The following is a 19,828-nucleotide window of genomic DNA, read 5'->3' as shown; positions in this document are numbered from 1 at the left end:
TATTCATTCCTATTATTAGAGAGAGGTAGAAGGAGAATACAAGTGATATATCTTATTTGGTTTAAATCAATGTCATATTTTCACCAACTGATCTGTCTTTCAGGACAAGTCCTCAGTTGACAGGCAGGCAATGACAGTGACAGACTAGCCAACAGATATCAGTTTTCTTTGTTCAAATCTGTCCCCTGACATCTTTATGCCACGCACGCACGCACGCACCCACACTCACACACACTCTCTCACTCTCTCTCTTTCTCTCTCTCTCTCTCACACATCCCTTCCAAAAGGTTGTTGTGTATCAATAGACTGAACAGTTAATTAAGTTAAATGAAAAACGGTAAAGTAATGACAAAAGCAGATTAAATAAAAACGTGAATGAAATATAAGCAGACTGATTAAGGTAATAAAATTATGTATATTTTGACGATTTACATGAGAAGGCATTGATTGTAAATAGTGTATATTTAAGCAATAAGGCCCGAGGAGGTGTGGTATATGGCTAATATACCACAGCTAATGGCAGTTCTTATGCACAACACAACGCGGAGTACCTGGAAACAGACCTTAGCCGTGGTAAATTGGCCGTATATCACAAACCCCCGAGGTGCTTTATTGCTCTTATAAACTGGTTACCAACGTAATTAGAGCACTAAAAATACATGTTTTTGTCATACCCATGGTATACGGTCTGATATACCATGGCTGTCAGCCAATCAGCATTCAGGGCTCGAACCACCCAGTTTAAAATATAGTGTATAGTGTATATTAATATACGTTACCGTTACACTTGTTTACAATGGATAGGTTCATTTGGAAGTCTGTTTCCTGGGTAAGCCCTATTGTAGATTATTGTTAATTAGTATTTGAAACAATTTTACAATTGTTTGTATGATCTTACATGGCTTAGCGCTGTCAGGATGTCTCCCTCAGGGTGTCTGGTTAACAGGGGTGATGACCAATGGGACTGGGTTCGTGCCATCATAATCATTAAAGGGGTTCAATTATAGATAGAGTTAATCGTTGAAGTTGCAGCCAGTAAAATAGTAGATATGAGACCGGGTGTCAAATCAAATCAAATTGTATTTATCAAATGCTCCAAATGCAACAGGTGTAGACCTTACCGTGAAATGCTTACTTACAAGCCCTTAACCAACAATGCAGTTCAAGAAATAGAGTTAAGAAAATATTTACAAAATTAACTAAAGTAAAAAATAAGTTAAAAAGTAACACAATAAAATAACAATAACGAGGCTATAAACAGGGGATACCGGTACCGAGTCAATGTGCGGGGGCACAGGTTAGTCAAGGTAATTTGTACATGTAGGTAGGGGTAAAGTGACAATGCATAAATAATAAACAGCGAGTAGCAGCAGTGTAAAAAGAAAGGGGAGGGAAGGGGGGTGTAAATGTAAATAGTCCGGGGGGCCATTTGATTAATTGTTCAGCAGTCTTATGGCTTGCACGTAGAAGCCGTTTAAGGAGCCTTTTGGACCTAGACTTGGCACTCCGGTACCGCTTGCCATGCAGTTGCAGAGAGAACAAATCTATGACCATTTTTTGGACCTTCATCTGACACCGCCTAGTATATAGGTCCTGGATGGCAGGAAGCTTGGCCCCAGTGATGTACTGGGCTGTACGCACTACCCTCTGTTGAACCTTATGGTCGGATGCCGATAGTTGCCATACCAGGCGGTGATGCAGCCGATCAGAATGCTCTCGATGGTGCAGCTGTAGAACTTTTTGAGAATCTGCGGACCCATGGCAAGTCTTTTCAGTCTCCTGAGGGGGATAATGCATTGTTGTGCCCTCTTCACGACTTTCTTGGTGTGTTTGGACTATGATAGTTTGTTGGTGATGTGGACACCAAGGCACTTGAAACTCTCGACCCGGTCCACTACAGCCCCGTCGATGAGAATGGGTGCGTGTTCGGCCCTCCTTTTCCTGTAGTCCACGACCATCTCCTTTGTCTTGCTCACGTTGAGGGAGAGGTTGTTGTTCTGGCACCACACTGCCAGGTCTCTGACCTCCTCCCTATAGGCTGTCTCATTGCCAACCACATTTGTGTCATCAGCAAACTTAATGATGGTGTTGGAGAAATGCTTAGCTACGCAGTCATGGGTGAACAGGGAGTACAGGAGGGGACTAAGGACGCACCCTTGAGGGGCCCCCTTGTTGAGGATCAGTGTGGCAGATGTGTTGTTGCCTATCCTTACCACCTGGGGGCGGCCCATCAGGAAGTCCAGGATCCAGTTGCAGAGGGAGGTGCTGAATGCTTGAGTCAATGAAAATAATTTTCACATAGGTGTTCCTTTTGTCCAGGTGGGAAAGGGCAGTGTGAAGTGTTATTGAGATTGCGTCATCTGTGGATCTGTTGGGGCGGTATGCGAATTGGAGTGGGTCTAGGGTTTCCGTGATGATGGTGTTGATGTGAGCCATGACAAGCCTTTCAAAGCACTTCATGGCTACTGACGTGAGTGCTACGGGGCGGTAGTCATTTAGGTAGGTTACATTTGCTTTCTTGGGCACAGGGACTATGGTGGTCTGCTTGAAACATGTAGGTATTACAGACTCGGTCAGGGAGAGGTTGAAAATGTCAGTGAAGACACTTGCCAGTTGGTCCGCGCATGCTCTGAGTACACATCCTTGTAATCCGTCTGGCCCGCTGCCTAATGAATGTTGACCTGTTTAAAGGTCTTGCTCACATCGGCTTTGTAGAGCGTGATATCACAGTCGTCCGGAAAAGCTGTTGCTCTCATGCATGCTTCAGTGTTGCTCAAAGCAAGCATAAAAGGCATGTAGCTCGTCTGGTAGGCTTGCGTTACTGGGCAGCTCGCAGCTGGGTTTCCCTTTGTACTCCGTAATAGTTTGCAAGCCCTGCCACATCCGACAAGTGTCAGAGCCGGTGTAGTAGGATTCAATCTTAGTCCTGTATTGATGCTTTGCCTGTTTGATGGTTCGTCTGAAGCCGTAGCGGAATTTCTTATAAGCGGCTGGATTAGTGTCCCGCTCCTTGAAGCAGCAGCTCTTGCCTTTAGCTCGTTTCGGGTGTTGCCTGTAATCCTTGGCTTGTGGTTGGGATATGTACAGTCACTGTGGGGACGATGTCATCGATGCGCTTATTGATGAAGCCGATGACTGAGGTGGTATACTACTCAGTGCCATTGGATGAATTCCGGAACATATTCCAGACTGGGCTAGCAAAACAGTCCTGTAACATAACATCCGCGTCATCTGACCACTTCAGTAATGAGCGAGTCACTGGCACTTCCTACTTTAGCTTTTGCTTGTAAGCAGGAATCTGCAGGATATAATCATGGTCAGATTTGCCAAATGGAGGGCGAGGAAGAGCTTTGTATGCATCTCTGTGTGTGGAGTAAAGGTGGTCTAGAGTTTTTTTTTCCTCTGGTTGAATGTTTGCCTGCATTAAAGTCCCCGGCCGCTAGGAGCGCAGCTTTTGAATGAGCATTTTTTTGTTTGCTTATGGCCTTATACAGCTCGTTGAGTGCGGTCTTAGTGCCAGCATTGGTTTGTGGTGGTAAATAGACAGCTACAAATAATATAGATGAATAATATAGATGAAAACTCTCTTGGTAGATAGCGTGGTCTACAGCTTATCATGAGGTGCTCTCACTCACGCGAGCAATACCTCAAGACTTCCTTAATATCAGACATTGCACACCAGCTGTTATTGACAAATAGACACACACCACCACCCCTAATCTTACCGGTCATAGCAGTTCTGTCCTGCCGGTGGGATAGTCTCGGATGGAGCTAATCTAGTTTATTCTCCAGTGATTGCACGTTGGCCAATAGAACGGATGTTAGAGGCGAGTTACCCATTCGCCGACGAATTCGCACCCCGATCTCCGCCCACCTGTACCTCTGTCTTTTCTTCACGTGAATGACAGGGATTTGGGCCTGGTCTCGGAAAAACAGCATATCCTTCGCGTCAGACTCATTAAAGAAAAAATCTTTGTCCAGTTTGAGGTGAGTAATCGCTGTTCTGATATCCAGAAGCTATTAGCAGCAACATTATGTACAACATAAGTTAAACAATGCAAAAAAACATACAAAATAGCATAACTGGTTAGGGGCCCGTAAAACGGCAGCCCTCCCCTCCGGCGCCATTGTTATCACATCATAGAAGGAGACCCTCATCGTAATCCACAAACACCCTCAAATTCTCTGGCTTGCTCTTCAGTGAGAGCGAGGTATGGGGTGTGTGCAATCTGTCTTAAAAGACAACCACACAGTCCAGAATCCTTCGTCAGAGTTCAGTCCACCATGGGCCCTATCGATGGACTCTTTTGCCATGCCTACATTCCACCCATTCTAACTGTCCACATACACCTCACAGTAGAATCTGCCTGAGAAGCCCTCCTTTGCCCTGACAGAAATACCACCTTGACACTTCTTCAGGTTGTAAGGGTAGTTCTGTGCTTTTTGTACATATTGCACTCTTTTCCCATCGCCAGACAAAATTAGCTTTGGATGTGCTGTAACAAGGTCCATAACCACATCCACAGCATGTGGCTGCATCCTCTTCAGCTCATCAGACAGGAGACTGCTGGATAACCCCATATGTGACTGACCGCCTTGATTCGGTCTCACGTAGCAAAATTTCAAATGGTATTTTTTACATTGGATAAAAAGTAGAGACTCAGAGCTACAAAATGGTATATCATACACTGCATTTGAGGAACAATGGGAAAGTAATTCTGCTTTGAAAGTTGAAAATGGCCCTTGAATGTTTTGGTACACCTACTAGAGAGCTCTTTTGTCTACACCCTTTCAGCATTGTTCACACCCTCTTCAGGCTTAGCCCCCACCCATCTCTTTAAGGATTCACATGTGAGGTTGTGCTAAATGTCATGTAGTGTGGTAAAGATTAATACTAAAAGTAGTAAAAGTAGTAGCCGAAAATAAGGGCCGCCTGGCTCGTTGCGAACTAATTTGCCAGAATTTTACATAATTATGACATAACATTGAAGGTTGTGCAATGTAACAGGAATATTTAGATTTAGGGATGCGACCCATTAGATAAAATACGGAATGGTTCCGTATTTTACTGACAGGAAAAACGTTTTGTTTTCGAGATGATAGTTTCTGGATTCGACCATATTAATAACCTAAGGCTCGTATTTCTGTGTGTTATTATGATATAATTAAGTCTATGATTTGATAGAGCAGTCTGACTGAGCGATGGTAGGCAGCAGCAGGCTCGTAAGCGTTCACTCAAACAGCTCTTTCGTGCATTTGCCAGCAGCCCTTCGCAATGCATTGCGCTGTTTATGACTTCAAGCCTGTCAACTCCCAAGATTAGGCTGGTGTAACCGATGTGAAATGGCTAGCTAGTTAGCCGGGTGCACGCTAATAGCGTTTCAAACGTCACTCACTCTGAGACTTGGAGTAGTTTTTCCCCTTGCTCTGCATGGGTAACGCTGCTTCGAGGGTGGCTGTTGTCGATGTGTTCCTGGTTCGAGCCCAGGTAGGAGCGAGGAGAGGGACGGAAGCTATACTGTTACACTGGCAATACTAAAGTGTCTATAAGAACATCAATAGTCAAAGGTATATGAAATACAAATCGTATAGAGAGAAATAGTCCTATAATTCCTATAATAACTACAACCTAAAACTTCTTACCTGGGAATATTGAAGACTCATGTTAAAAGGAACCACCAGCTTTCATATGTTCTGAGCAAGGAACTTCAATTTAGCTTTTTTACATGGCACATATTGCACTTTTACTTTCTTCTCCAACACTTTGTTTTTGCATTATTTAAACCAAATTGAACATGTTTCATTATTTATTTGAGACTAAATAGATTTTATTGATGTATTATATTAAGTTAAAACAAGTGTTCATTCAGTATTGTTGTAATTGTCATTATTACAAATAAATAAACAAAACAAATCGGCTGATTAATCGGCAGCGGGGTTTTGGTCCTCCAATAATCGGAATCGGTATCGGGGTTGAAAAATCATAATCGGTCGACCTCTAGTCCGAACGCTCATTGACGACAACAACACAAGGCTCCAGAGCATCGGAGCTGTAAAAAAGTAAATAACAAAAACAATTGAGAAGACATTTTTTTATTTAACCTTTATTTAACTTGGCAAGTCAGTTAAGAACAAATTCTTATTTACAATGACGGACTACACCGGACAAACCTGGTGGGCCAATTGTTCACTGCCCTATGGGACTCCCAATCACGGCCAGTTGTGATAGAGCCCAGATTCGAACCAGGGTGTATGTAGTGACGCCTCAAGCACTGAGATGCAGTGCCTTAGACCGCTGTGCCACTCAGGAGCATATTTGCATAACGGCAATTCACCTCCCAAGTTTAGATAAGAAGAATAACCTCATACAATGCAACAGAAATGGTATTCACCTGAAGTACTCCTTGATCTGTGGCAGTGGCCTGAAGTACGGAGTCAGTTGGGGCTCATAAGTAAGCATTTCACTGTAAGTTCTACACCTGTTGTATTCGGCGCATGTGACTAATAAAATGTGATTTGATTTGGGTTGAGTTGTTGCCAGCCATAGCTTTCCACCAGCACCGTATCATCCTCCAGTCCAACCAGCTGTGGGATATTGAACCCTGTCACAGTGCTGACCTTCACAACACCAGCAATCTCGGACAAAGTGTTCACTCTGGTCTTTCGGAAGCGCTGCTTGATGAGGCTGAAGCACCAGTCGGGGGAAAACTTGGTGTGGTATGTGATCAGGAAGTGAAGGTCCAGACTGTGGTGGAGCTTATGCGTGGTCCAACAGGCACAATACCTGCGAACAAATGAACAATTAATTAAAATTCATTTTCTCACTCCTATCAGTCTGTCTTTAAAAAAATCAGTGAAAGGCATTTGCCAGATACATATATATATACAGTATATATATTTTTTGGTGTACTGTCTATCTATCTATCTATCTATCTATCTATCTTCACACTGACCGTGTGCAATGCCATAAGAATCATCAGATATTTCTCCCTCTCTGTCACGGATGCCATGGTTGCCCTTAGCTTGAAGATGCAATCCCGAGACAGGTGTTTTATACAACAGCCATCTGTGTTCTCTTTTCGACTCCCTCTGCATTTGCAATCAAACGTCGGAATTGTATTCATATCCTTATCATACTCTGCTTCTACCAGACATTCCACTGATTTCAAAACTCAGTCAACTTCTTCCGTGACAACAACACTGTTGATCACCGTTTCTTCTCCCTCACTGTCATCAGAAGACTCAACAATGTCTTCTTCAATGAAAATGCTTTTACTTAAATCAGGGATTTCCTCATTGTCTGATTCATTTTCAGAGTCAGAGAGAATCAGCATGGTACGATCGTCCTCCTGAAAGTAGCCCATCACAACGTTTTCCCACTGACCTTTGTCAATATCGCCTGATAAATTCATGGCAGCAATGTTATTTAGAGCATTAGCAACACATTTGCAGTTCTCCGTGGCTAACGTTATGTCTTTCGCAAAAACTGCAGTAGAAAGGATTATCTACACATAACGAGCAGGTCATTTTATACACAGAAGATGCTACATGGCAGACCAATCCAAAACTCATCTGTCGGCATGTCCAGCCCATTCATTATCTCAGCCAATCATGGGTAGCGGGAAGGTTCCCTGACTTTTTCTGTGGTTAAACCAACTAGGCTCATAGTTTAACAACTTTATTTGTATTTACAGATGGCATACAAGTTTGTTATTAAGGCAAATGAAAGTTCAAATGTTCCAGAAGGCATTTCTTCCAATAAACGCATTTTGATAGAAAATAGAAATAAACTTTCAAATGCCTCTCCTGTGGAGTCGTGACTTGCGACATACGCCTAGTTTGCTGAAACGAGTCACATATCTGCAACACAATAACAGACAAACTATAGAAGGACTTCGTAGTCCTAACTTGATACCCGTGCACATCACCCTTTCAGTAATTCTACCGTTCACTTGGCTACATGATTGAAAAGAACCTGGTTATTTCAAGCCAGGATTTAGCATTTGCTATATTTAAAGTAGTCACTATGATACATTTACTCAACATTTACTCAGATTGTATGCTTCCTCTCTCCCACTCTCTCTCTCTCAATTAAATTCTATTTCAATTCAAGGGGCTTTATTGGCATGGGAAACATATGCTAACATTGCCAAAGCAAGTGAAGTAGATAATATACAAAAGTGAAATAAACATTAAAAATTAACAGTAAAGATTACACTCACAGAAGTTACAAAAAAATAAAGACATTACAAATGTCTTATCATGTATATTTACAGTGTTGTGTCCATATGAAAATGATTAAAGTACAAAAGGCAAAATTAATAAACATAATCTCTCTCCCTCTCCTTACCTGAGTTTGCAGTCTGGCTTCTCTTGTTTACCTTCACTTCAGCAAAGTGACGTCTCAGCTCCTCCCTTCCTGCAGGGGAAGGAAATATATATAAAAAAAACATGTATACACTGTAGCCCTCAAGGACGGGTGTTTTGCACCAAGACAGCACTTCTCTTTGCTTCATCTGTGGGTATTTCTGTAATACCTTGGTGTTTGTTTTCTTACTCTATTGCTTTGCATCATCCCATCGAAATAATGGCAGCAAGATAAATATTGTCATTCAATAAAACAGTTGGTTTTCAGACTCATTTTGGCTGAGACAAATCTTCTTTTGATCTTTCGCTGTTCTAGTCAGTGATAGATGCTGTGTCATTATTGGATGCTTTGGTTCCTCTGGCCTGTTTTCACTAGGAAGGCGATTCCCTCACGACACCGCACTGCGATTGTATCTGCCTGATCCATGGCCTTCATTAGGCTTGATGATGTAATCCCGCGACTAATAATTCACAATCATTGACTAGTTAGGAGAGCTTGGCTTGGACGGCGCGAAGCAAAAAAAATATTTTTATTAATCTGTATGAGAAAGGAAGAAAGAGGGAAAAGGAGAGAGAGAGTGATACAGAGAGGGAAAGAGATTGGGCCGGCCACATCCATCAATACCCACTAAATATCTCCTTGTTGAAGGCACAAGTGGAAGAAAACACCAGGCATATTCATTGTCCTATTCCTTCCTACCCAGATGCTAGGCAATGCCAGACTCCTGATAAAGCCTATGTGTTAAGTCTCCGTATCTCAGCCCTGCAGAGTGGGATGGATTGGAGCTGTCATAGCTCATGTATGATCATATGTCCTGTTCTTTAATGGCAGGTAAACGCCCAGACCATTTAGGACTACCAGATTAATGGTTTATACCTGGAGAGCTGCACAATAAGATTCTCAGTGGACTGTCTTTAGTTTTGAAGGTCTGAAGGACAAACCCCAAGCTGTGGTGCTTAGTAGAAATATGATATTGAATTGAATTTATTTTGGGTAACAGACATATACAACAAAATGTACAATGTGGACCCAGAGGATATCACTTGAAAGTATTAATTTAAAAAACACTTGTTTCCAAAGTGGTCCTCGATGGTAAAAACAATAACACATCTAATGATTAAAAGGCAAGACAAAATTACAAACAACCATAAATACATTCATTTATATTGACATCCTAAAAAGTGGCACTATTCACTGCACTTCTCCCTAACCTTAAAAATCAGCCATATTAATTTCACATTAAAACAATGTATTAATTGCACATCGTACTGATCCTTCAAATAAATACACCTGACCAGCAGTAGGGGCACAAGGGGCAATGGAGTGGTTTCTCTTACTTACACAACACGACCTTGTCCAAATGAAAACCTTTGCCTGCTTTTTAAAGCAATTTCTATTTTTTACTCCAAGGGAAGGCTATTCCATAGACAAATGCCTGTATGGAAAAATGTGCTCCTCGCAGTACTGTTTACTCTTGGGATTTTACAAGACATATCACTAGCTCTGGTAGTGATTGTGACTGTATTGGTTATAGACCATATCATGTGGTTTTTCATGTAACCTGGGGCACTATCGTTTAAGATGTCAAACACATGATTAAGTTTAAGTTGGTCCACTCTGGAATCCAAAGGCAACAAGCCCACCTCCTGGAACTCCTGTACCCCTATGTGGGTCCTAGGGGGGACTTTCAGCATATACCTGATAACATTATTTTGCATGACCTGCATTCTCATTTTCAGCTTTTTTGATAGCCCACTATACCAAGCAGAGCAGGCATAATCAACATGACACTGAATCAAAGTTGAGACAAGCAGTTTCTTAACTTTAATGTTAAAATATTTAGTGTTACGATATCAACATTTCTATTTGTTCGCCATTTTAGAAAGTATTTTAGCAGCAAACAGGTCTCCAGAAAGGGATTGATCTATGGACACACCACGATAAGATTAACTTTTTTTTAGATTCAATCTCCTTGCCTGCACAGTTTACAATTATTTTGTCAGTCCTAAGCAATCTACATTTTGTTCCAAACAAAATCGATTCAGTTTTTCCCAAATGTAGTGACAATTTGTTGTCAAACAACCAACCTCTATCAAAATGTAATTCCTTACTCAGGGTCTCCTCTATGTAAACTGTATCCTTCCCTGATACCAGTATGGCTGAATCCTCCGCATAAAGCAAGAGTTTACACTTTACTGTATCTGGCATATCATTAACATATATAAGAAATAAGAGAGGCCCTAAAATGGATCCCTGCGGTACTCCACAGGATATTTATTTGGCCTCTGACAGAACATCACCAACATTACATACTTGTGTTCTGTTGGTCAGATAAGACCTAAACCAATTCACTGCTACATCATTTAGACCCATGCATTTCAGTTTCATCAGGAGAACATCATGGTCTACAGTGTCAAAAGCTTTTTGCAAGTCTAACATGAACATACCTGTATAGTTCCCCTTCTCACTTCCCTGCTTAATGTGGTCAAAAAGGTGGATAAGGCTGGAATGAGTGGAATGAGCTGTTCTAAAGCCAGATTGTAGTTCATAAAGAAGTTTGTGCTCAAGAAGGTATCCCTCAAGTTGTTTAAAAACGAATCTCTCAACAAATTTGGATAAGGTGCTGACGATTGACACAAGCCTGTAGTTTCCAACATTTTTTTTCTGCTCTTGTGGAGTGGAACCACCCGGGCTGTTTTGAGATCCTTGGGAAATGTACCACTACTAATAGAAAGGTTTACAATATAATTTTAGCAGTGGCACAAGCACTATCCTTTATGAATCTTGCAGGAAGGTTATCCATCCCAGTTGCTTTGTTTGTGCTCATTAAGCAGAGTAGATTGTTAACTTTGTCCTCTGTTACCATGCATAGCTCAAACAAATAATTTGTGATACCTGTGCTATGGTAAAAGTAGTTAATGAAAGACTGGCCATAGTGTCCAGAGCAGGTGGATAACTTCTTAACCAGAGATGAGGCTATAGTGGTAAAAACATTTTTGAAATAATTTGCAACCTTTGCCTGGTCATAACATAAAACATAATCGTATATCCAGGCCAATACTAGAGGATTTTACCTTATGGGGAGATTTTGAGCCAGTGTCCTTTAAAGTTTTCCACAGTTTACGAGGCTGATGTAAGTTGTCATTAACAGCGTCTATATAATGTTGGGATTTGGCCTTATCCATGTTGTATCTTGCCTGGTTTCTACAGTTAATATAACCATCATCATCTTGTTATAGATTTGTCCTTCTGAATCTGGCCAAGGAGCGATCCCTTTTCCTTAAGATCTCGGAAGTGATCCATTTCCCTGACTGCTGTTTGATTCGAATTTGTTTCATCGGAGCCAGAGAGTCGAGTGCAGACAGAAACAGATCTTTAAAAATATAACAAGCTTGATCAACATCATCACGGTTTAATACATGAGACCAATCCAAAATTCCAAGTACTTCTACAAAATGTTCTTTTGAGTATTGTTTCATAGACCGTACCTTCATGTATTTATTACCTGGCTCTAGTAGCATTTTGGATGTCTTACGGGTACAGTAGGTTACCATATGATCACTAAAACCAATATTTAAGACTCCTGACTGACGGACGTTCTCTTGATCTGATACAATAATCAAATCCAAAGTTGATTTACTGTCAATACACACCCGGGTTGGCTCAACAATCAGTTGTTTTAGTCCAGATAACTGATTATAATTATACAGGGAATTTACTAGTGTACTTTTCTTGGGTGGTAACTGCACATTTGTATTAAAATCACCAAGCAGAATTCATCCTCTATCAGCCAATACATTGTGATCATAGCAATTTGATTCAAGTAAATCATAGAAATGATTCTGCTTAGGAGGCCGATAGCTCACACCAACAAGTATAGGATGAAGTATATCTACCCATGCAACCTCAATACTATCCATTTTCAGATCTGAGTGCGGGTTAAAATTTTTACATTTAAGTCATTTAGCAGACGCTCTTATCCAGAGCGACTTACAAATTGGTGCATTCACCTTATGATATCCAGTGGATGAACCACTTTACAATAGTGCATCTAAATCTTTTAAGGGGGGGGGGTTAGAAGGATTACTTTATCCTATCCCAGGTATTCCTTAAAGAGGTGGGGTTTCAGGTGTCTCCGGAAGGTGGTGATTGACTCCGCTGTCCTGGCGTCGTGAGGGAGCTTGTTCCACCATTGGGGTGCCAGAGCAGCGAACAGTTTTGACTGGGCTAAGCGGGAACTGTGCTTCCTCAGAGGTAGGGAGGCGAGCAGGCCAGAGGTGGATGAACGCAGTGCCCTTGTTTGGGTGTAGGGCCTGATCAGAGCCTGAAGGTACGGAGGTGCCGTTCCCCTCACAGCTCCGTTGGCAAGCACCATGGTCTTGTAGCGGATGCGAGCTTCAACTGGAAGCCAGTGGAGAGAGCGGAGGAGCGGGGTGACGTGAGAGAACTTGGGAAGGTTGAACACCAGACGGGCTGCGGCGTTCTGGATGAGTTGTAGGGGTTTAATGGCACAGGCAGGGAGCCCAGCCAACAGCGAGTTGCAGTAATCCAGACGGGAGATGACAAGTGCCTGGATTAGGACCTGTGCCGCTTCCTGTGTGAGGCAGGGTCGTACTCTGCGAATGTTGTAGAGCATGAACCTACAGGATCGGGTCACCGCCTTGATGTTAGTGGAGAACGACAGGGTGTTGTCCAGGATCACGCCAAGGTTCTTAGCACTCTGGGAGGAGGACGCAAGGGAGTTGTCAACCGTGATGGCGAGATCATGGAACGGGCAGTCCTTCCCCGGGAGGAAGAGCAGCTCCATCTTGCCGAGGTTCAGCTTGAGGTGGTGATCCGTCATCCACACTGATATGTCTGCCAGACATGCAGAGATGCGATTCGCCGCCTGGTTATCAGAAGGGGGAAAGGAGAAGATTAATTGTGTGTCGTCTGCATAGCAATGATAGGAGAGACCATGTGAGGATATGACAGAGCCAAGTGACTTGGTGTATAGCGAGAATAGGAGAGGGCCTAGAACAGAGCCCTGGGGGACACCAGTGGTGAGAGCGCGTGGTGCGGAGACAGATTCTTGCCACGCCACCTGGTAGGAGCGACCTGTCAGGTAGGACGCAATCCAAGCGTGGGCCGTTCCGGAGATGCCCAACTCGGAGAGGGTGGAGAGGAGGATCTGATGGTTCACAGTATCAAAGGCAGCAGATAGGTCTAGAAGGATGAGAGCAGAGGAGAGAGAGTTAGCTTTAGCAGTGCGGAGAGCCTCCGTGACACAGAGAAGAGCAGTCTCAGTTGAATGCCCAGTCTTGAAACCTGACTGATTAGGATCAAGAAGGTCATTCTGAGAGAGATAGCAGGAGAGCTGGCCAAGGACGGCACGTTCAAGAGTTTTGGAGAGAAAAGAAAGAAGGGATACTGGTCTCTAGTTGTTGACATCGGAGGGATCGAGTGTAGGTTTTTTCAGAAGGGGTGCAACTCTCGCTCTCTTGAAGACGGAAGGGACGTAGCCAGCAGTCAAGGATGAGTTGATGAGCGAGGTGAGGTAGGGGAGAAGGTCTCCGGAAATGGTCTGGAGAAGAGAGGAGGGGATAGGGTCAAGTGGGCAGGTTGTTGGGCGGCCGGCCGTCACAAGACGCGAGATTTCATCTGGAGAGAGAGGGGAGAAAGAGGTCAAAGCACAGGATAGGGCAGTGTGAGCAGGACCAGCGGTGTCGTTTGACTTAGCAGACGAGGATCGGATATCGTCAACCTTCTTTTCAAAATGGTTGACGAAGTCATCCGCAGAGAGGGAGGAGGGGGGGAGGGGGAGGAGGATTCAGGAGGGAGGAGAAGGTAGCAAAGAGCTTCCTAGGGTTAGAGGCAGATGCTTGGAATTTAGAGTGGTAGAAAGTGGCTTTAGCAGCAGAGACAGAAGAGGAGAATGTAGAGAGGAGGAAGTGAAAGGATGCCAGGTCCGCAGGGAGGCGAGTTTTCCTCCATTTCCACTCGGCTGCCCGGAGCCCTGTTCTGTGAGCTCGCAGTGAGTCGTCGAGCCACGGAGCAGGAGCGGAGGACCGAGCCGGCCTGGAGGATAGGGGACAGAGAAAATCAAAGGATGCAGAAAGGGAGGAGAGGAGGGTTGAGGACGCACAATCAGGAGATAGGTTGGAGAAGGTTTGAGCAGAGGGAAGAGATGATAGGATGGAAGAGGAGAGAGTAGCGGGAGAGAGAGAGCGAAGGTTGAGACGGCGCAATACCATCCGAGTAGGGGCAGAGTGAGAAGTGTTGGATGAGAGCGAGAGGGAAAAGGATACAAGGTAGTGGTCGGAGACTTGGAGGGGAGTTGCAATGAGATTAGTGGAAGAACAGCATCTCGTAAAGATGAGGTCAAGCGTATTGCCTGCCTTGTGAGTAGGGGGGAAAGGTGAGAGGGTGAGGTCAAAAGAGGAGAGGAGTGGAAAGAAGGAGGCACAGAGGAATGAGTCAAAGGTAGACGTGGGGAGGTTAAAGTCACCCAGAACTGTGAGAGGTGAGCCATCCTCAGGAAAGGAACTTATCAAGGCGTCAAGCTCATTGATGAACTCTCCAAGGGAACCTGTAGGGCGATAAATGATAAGGATGTTAAGCTTGAAAGGGCTGGTAACTGTGACAGCATGGAATTCAAATGAGGAGATAGACAGATGGGTCAGGGGAGAAAGAGAGAATGTGCACTTGGGAGAGATGAGGATTCCAGTGCCACCACCCCGCTGGCTCGATGCTCTAGGGGTATGCGAGAACACGTGGGCAGACGAGGAGAGAGCAGTAGGAGTAGCAGTGTTATCTGTGGTAATCCATGTTTCCGTCAGCGCCAGGAAGTCTAGGGACTGGAGGGTAGCATAGGCTGAGATGAACTCAGCCTTGTTGGCCGCAGACCGGCAGTTCCAGAGGCTGCCGGAGACCTGGAACTCCACGTGGGTCGTGCGCGCTGGGACCACCAGGTTAGAGTGGCAGCGGCCACGCGGTGTGAAGCGTTTGTATGGCCTGTGCAGAGGGGAGAGAACAGGGATAGACAGACACATAGTTGACAAGCTACAGAAAAGGCTACGCTAATGCAAAGGAGATTGGAATGACAAGTGGACTACACGTCTCGAATGTTCAGAAAGTTAAGCTTACGTTGCAAAAATCTTATTGACTAAAATTACGAAAATGATACAGTACCGCTGGCTGGTGGAGTAGGCTAGCTAGCAGTGGCTGCGTTGTTGACTTTGTTAGAACGTGTAGCTGGCTAGGTAACCTCGATAGTTTCAGTACTACACCTTGTCATGATACAAAGGAACTTTGTAGCTAGCTAACATAACACTAATCAAGACGTTCCTTTGTAATGTATTTAGTTTCTACAGTGCTGCTCGTCGGTAATAGTTTGCTACTTTTGGAAAAATGGCGTCGCGGGGGACGGAAATAGCTGGCTAGCTAACCTCGATAATTACTAAACTACACAATTATCAAGCTATGACAAAGACAACTATGTAGCTAGCTAGCTGACACTGCACTAGTCAAATCGTTCCGTTGTAATGTATTAGTATCTACAGCGCTGCTAGTCAGTAACGGTTGGCTAGCTAGCAGTGGGTTTGATGATGACTAAAATGCACATCATTCCTTGTAAAAACACACCGTTTCGGTTTCAGGTCAATTCTATGAATGCTATAACCCGGTAGCTCAACCTCATTGTCCTCAATTGACCCATCGAGCCATGTCACAGCCACAGCAACTACTGCAGCCCCTGTATTAGAAGCAAGGAGTTTTAATTCCTCAAATATCGGCAGCAGGCTCCGTGCGTTCACATAGATAAAATGAAATCCTCTCCGATTGAAACAGTCAAACATGTCATTTTCTGTGCCCACTGCTGATACATCGACAATCTCATCTAGATTGCACTCATCATCCCTGCTTGTGTTCAGCATCCCAATGTTTGGCATTGCATTTAAACAGCATACATTTAAACAGCATACATTTAAACAGCATACATTTAAACAGCTTACCTTTAAACAGCATACCTTTAAACAGCATACATTTAAACAGCATACATTTAAACAGCATACATTTAAACAGCATACCTTTAAACAGCATACCTTTAAACAGCATACATTTAAACAGCATACATTTAAACAGCATACATTGCAAACAAGCGAAATGTTACTTTGAGACTATAGCTTCATCATATGACAAGGGGTTGATAGCTCCACACATTATGTGAACGAACAAATCACAAATGTCACAAGCCCCCGCTTTTGAGTTCTTCCTTACCACAGTTTGGGCATAGTTTTTTAGCTTGCTTTGTGGTGTTTGGGCCAGGACAGGGGTGTACATCGACACAGAGTAGCAGGTTGAAGGTAACAAGCAGATTGTTGGAGTTAACACCGGTCTCAGGGGCGCTGTGGCGTTTCCTGTGTACCTTTACGGAGCGGCTCAGCTGCTCTCGTAGGAAAGGTGATATCAGTTGCGGGTTAAGCTGTTCATGGCCGAAGTTCACAATATGAAAGCGAAGATTTTCGGTGTAGGTGGAAATTTGGGATCATCTCCATGTTTGAATTGTAGAATAAATCAGAAACGCAAGAGGAGCAAAACTTCTGGCTAGAGCCATAATAGTGTTGCGAGTTGCGATATACAAACAAACAATACTGATATACAAACAAACAATTTACCCATTGAAGTCGGTTACGACGCCGATCTCATTACTAGCTCAAAGTAACATGTGGACAGGGAGGCGCTTTGGGATTAGCTAACTAATGTTGTGTGGGATGACTTTATTTGAATGGTCACATCTTTTAATTGGTCATAAACTGACATTCGTTGTTTTAACTCCTAACGGCATGAGAGAGAGAGAGAGAGAGAGAGAGAGAGGTGAGTTTCTCACGTCTTTCTCTCGGTCTCTCTCTCTTTCTCTCTCTCTCTCTCTTAAACACACATAAACACACATACACTCAAAAGGCATGAAAATATGTAGTCCATTTCCACATCAAAGAAGCAAATTGGTCATAAATGTACTTTGGTTGTATTAATTCGTAATGGCATGAGAGAGCGAAAGAGAGAGAGAGAGAGAGACAGAGAGAGAGAGAGAGAGAGAGACAGAGAGAGAGAGAGAGAGAGAGACAGAGAGAGACAGAGAGAGAGAGACAGAGAGAGAGACAGAGAGAGAGAGACACAGAGAGAGACACAGAGAGAGACACAGAGAGAGACACAGAGAGAGACAGAGAGAGACAGAGAGAGAGACAGAGAGAGAGAGAGAGAGAGACAGAGAGAGAGAGAGACACAGAGAGAGACAGAGAGAGAGAGAGACAGAGAAAGACAGAGAGAGACAGAGAGAGAGACAGAGAGAGAGAGAGAGAGAGACAGACAGACAGAGACAGAGAGAGACACAGAGAGAGAGAGAGACATTGAGAGAGAGATTTTTCCTCTCCCTATCTATTCCACTTATCTGTTGGTTGAAGCCGAGCTGACACTGCAGGCTCCATTAGTTTTGTGCTTCTGTGCCGTTTGTCAGTTAAAGCGTTACCTTTCCCCGCCACGCATCCCGAGTCAGCAGCTCATTAACGCTAATGATGGTAGGCGTTATGCGCAGTGGGCCAGAACGGCAGCTGTGATTGGCCAATCTCAGTTTGATGAACGAATGGCAGGCTCTGATGCTGGAGGTGTCAGGAAGTGTTAACCTCACAGTGAAGAGCTGCTGTGGAAAAGGGTCATTATGAAATATGTGGTTCATATTTATAGACAGGGATTCAGACTAACTGAGATTGGTCAGGCTGTTATGTGGAAGTGTAAGTTGCGGTTATAACTAGGGGCCTGAGTTTTTACTGATCACAAGACCTAACCAGGAACAACTCTGGGGCCTTAGTGATAGTCCATAACTAGTGCCTGGAGTTTTTCATGGTTAGGTCATATGCGTAGGGAAAACTCTGTGCCCTATGATCATTCTGTGAGACAGGATCCTCATTATCACAATATGGTTAATATTTCAACGGTCTGGCTGGCTGTGATGTGAGAAGGTAACAAGTGTATTTTTTGCTTTATTCCATTGTTACTTGTGTGATAAGGGTCATCACAAATGTCTGTAGTCAATCCGGCAAAGAGAGACAGAAAGACTGTGATGTGTTGACATGCCTTACAATCATACTGTATGTAGCCTAGCGAGTGAACCGTTGAATGATTCATCTACAACTTCTCTGGTCTCTCAGTAGTGCTGAGTGTGATGACTGCGGTGGTGGAAATAGTATCCAATTGTCATACTTGAGTAAAAGTAAAGATACCTTAATAGAAAATGACTCAATAAAAGTGAAAGTCACCCAGTAAAACACTACTTGAGTAAAAGTCTAAAAGTATTTGGTTTCAAATATACTTAAGTATCAAAAGTAAAAGTATAAATTAGTTCACATTCCTTATATTAAGCAAACCAGACGGAACCATTTTCTTGCATTTTTTATTAATTACAGATAGCCAGGGGCACACTCAGACATCATTTACGAAAGAAGCATGTGTGTTTAGTGAGTCCGCCAGATCAGAGGCAGTAGGGATGATCTGGGATGTTCTCTTGATAAGTGTGTGAATTTGACCATTTTCCTGTCATGCTAAACATACGAAATGTAAAGAGTACTTTTGGGTGTCAGGCAAAAAGTATATTATTTTCTTTATGAATCTAGTGAATGTACTGAAGTAAAAGTAAAAGTTGTCAAAAATATAAATAGTAAAGTAAAGTACAGATACCCCAAAAAACTACTTAAGTAGTACTTTAAAGTATTTTTACTTAAATACTTTACACCACTGGATGACTGTAGGTTTTGTAAAGACACATGTTTGATCTACGAGAGCCACAGACATGGATGAGAAAACCTAAGAGCTCCTCTCAGTGGGTTTGAGGAAGTTTATCATGGTTTGATTGAAGTAAATGCAATGACTGTGACCTTATTCAGGCAGTTCCATTACAAGGCTTACTGCTATATCAGTGACTGAATGATGATGTGACGACTGACAGTGACACACATACAGCCTGGAGGAATGACTAAACACTTCTTTCTCCCCCCTCCTCATTTCTCCTTCTCCCTTTCTCATGACATCTCTATCCCTCATCCTCTGTCTATCTTTGTCAAACTCCTTTGCCATTTTTCTTTCTCCATTTGTCCTATATTCTATTTTTATTCCACCTCTCCTTCTCAAATCCCTCCCGTTTCCCTTGTCTCTTTCTCCTCACTCTCCTCCACGTCCTCTCCACCCCAGATCTACCTGCGTTTCCTGGACTATGAGATGCAGAACAGTAATGAGTGTAAGCGTAACTTTGTGGCGGTGTACGACGGCAGTGCGTCCGTAGAGGACCTGAAGAACAAGTTCTGTTCTACGGTGGCCAACGACGTGATGCTGGTGTCCACCACGGGGGTGATCAGGATGTGGGCCGACCAGGGCAGCCGCCGGAGCCGCTTCAGGATACTCTTCACCACCTTCCAAGAACGTAAGGGACTG

At 43.5% G+C, this 19,828-nt stretch overlaps 1 protein-coding gene across 4 annotated transcripts in view; it reads left to right on the top strand.

The window, feature by feature from the left end:
* The window catches only part of neto1l (neuropilin (NRP) and tolloid (TLL)-like 1, like), a 182,143-nt gene that overhangs the window by 124,274 nt on the left and 38,041 nt on the right, over window positions 1-19,828 (top strand). For all 4 annotated transcript variants that reach the window (XM_029697544.1, XM_029697538.1, XM_029697526.1 and 1 more), the window contains exon 7: window positions 19,589-19,817. In XM_029697544.1, coding sequence (XP_029553404.1) covers window positions 19,589-19,817 — 229 coding nt within the window. The remainder of the gene's footprint in view (window positions 1-19,588; window positions 19,818-19,828) is intronic.

The sequence above is a fragment of the Salmo trutta genome, chromosome 2, assembly GCF_901001165.1.
Source record: "Salmo trutta chromosome 2, fSalTru1.1, whole genome shotgun sequence".
NCBI classification, from domain to species: Eukaryota; Metazoa; Chordata; class Actinopteri; order Salmoniformes; family Salmonidae; genus Salmo; species Salmo trutta.
Note: the sequence above shows the minus strand (reverse complement) of the source record. Positions and strands in the feature narration are given on the sequence as shown.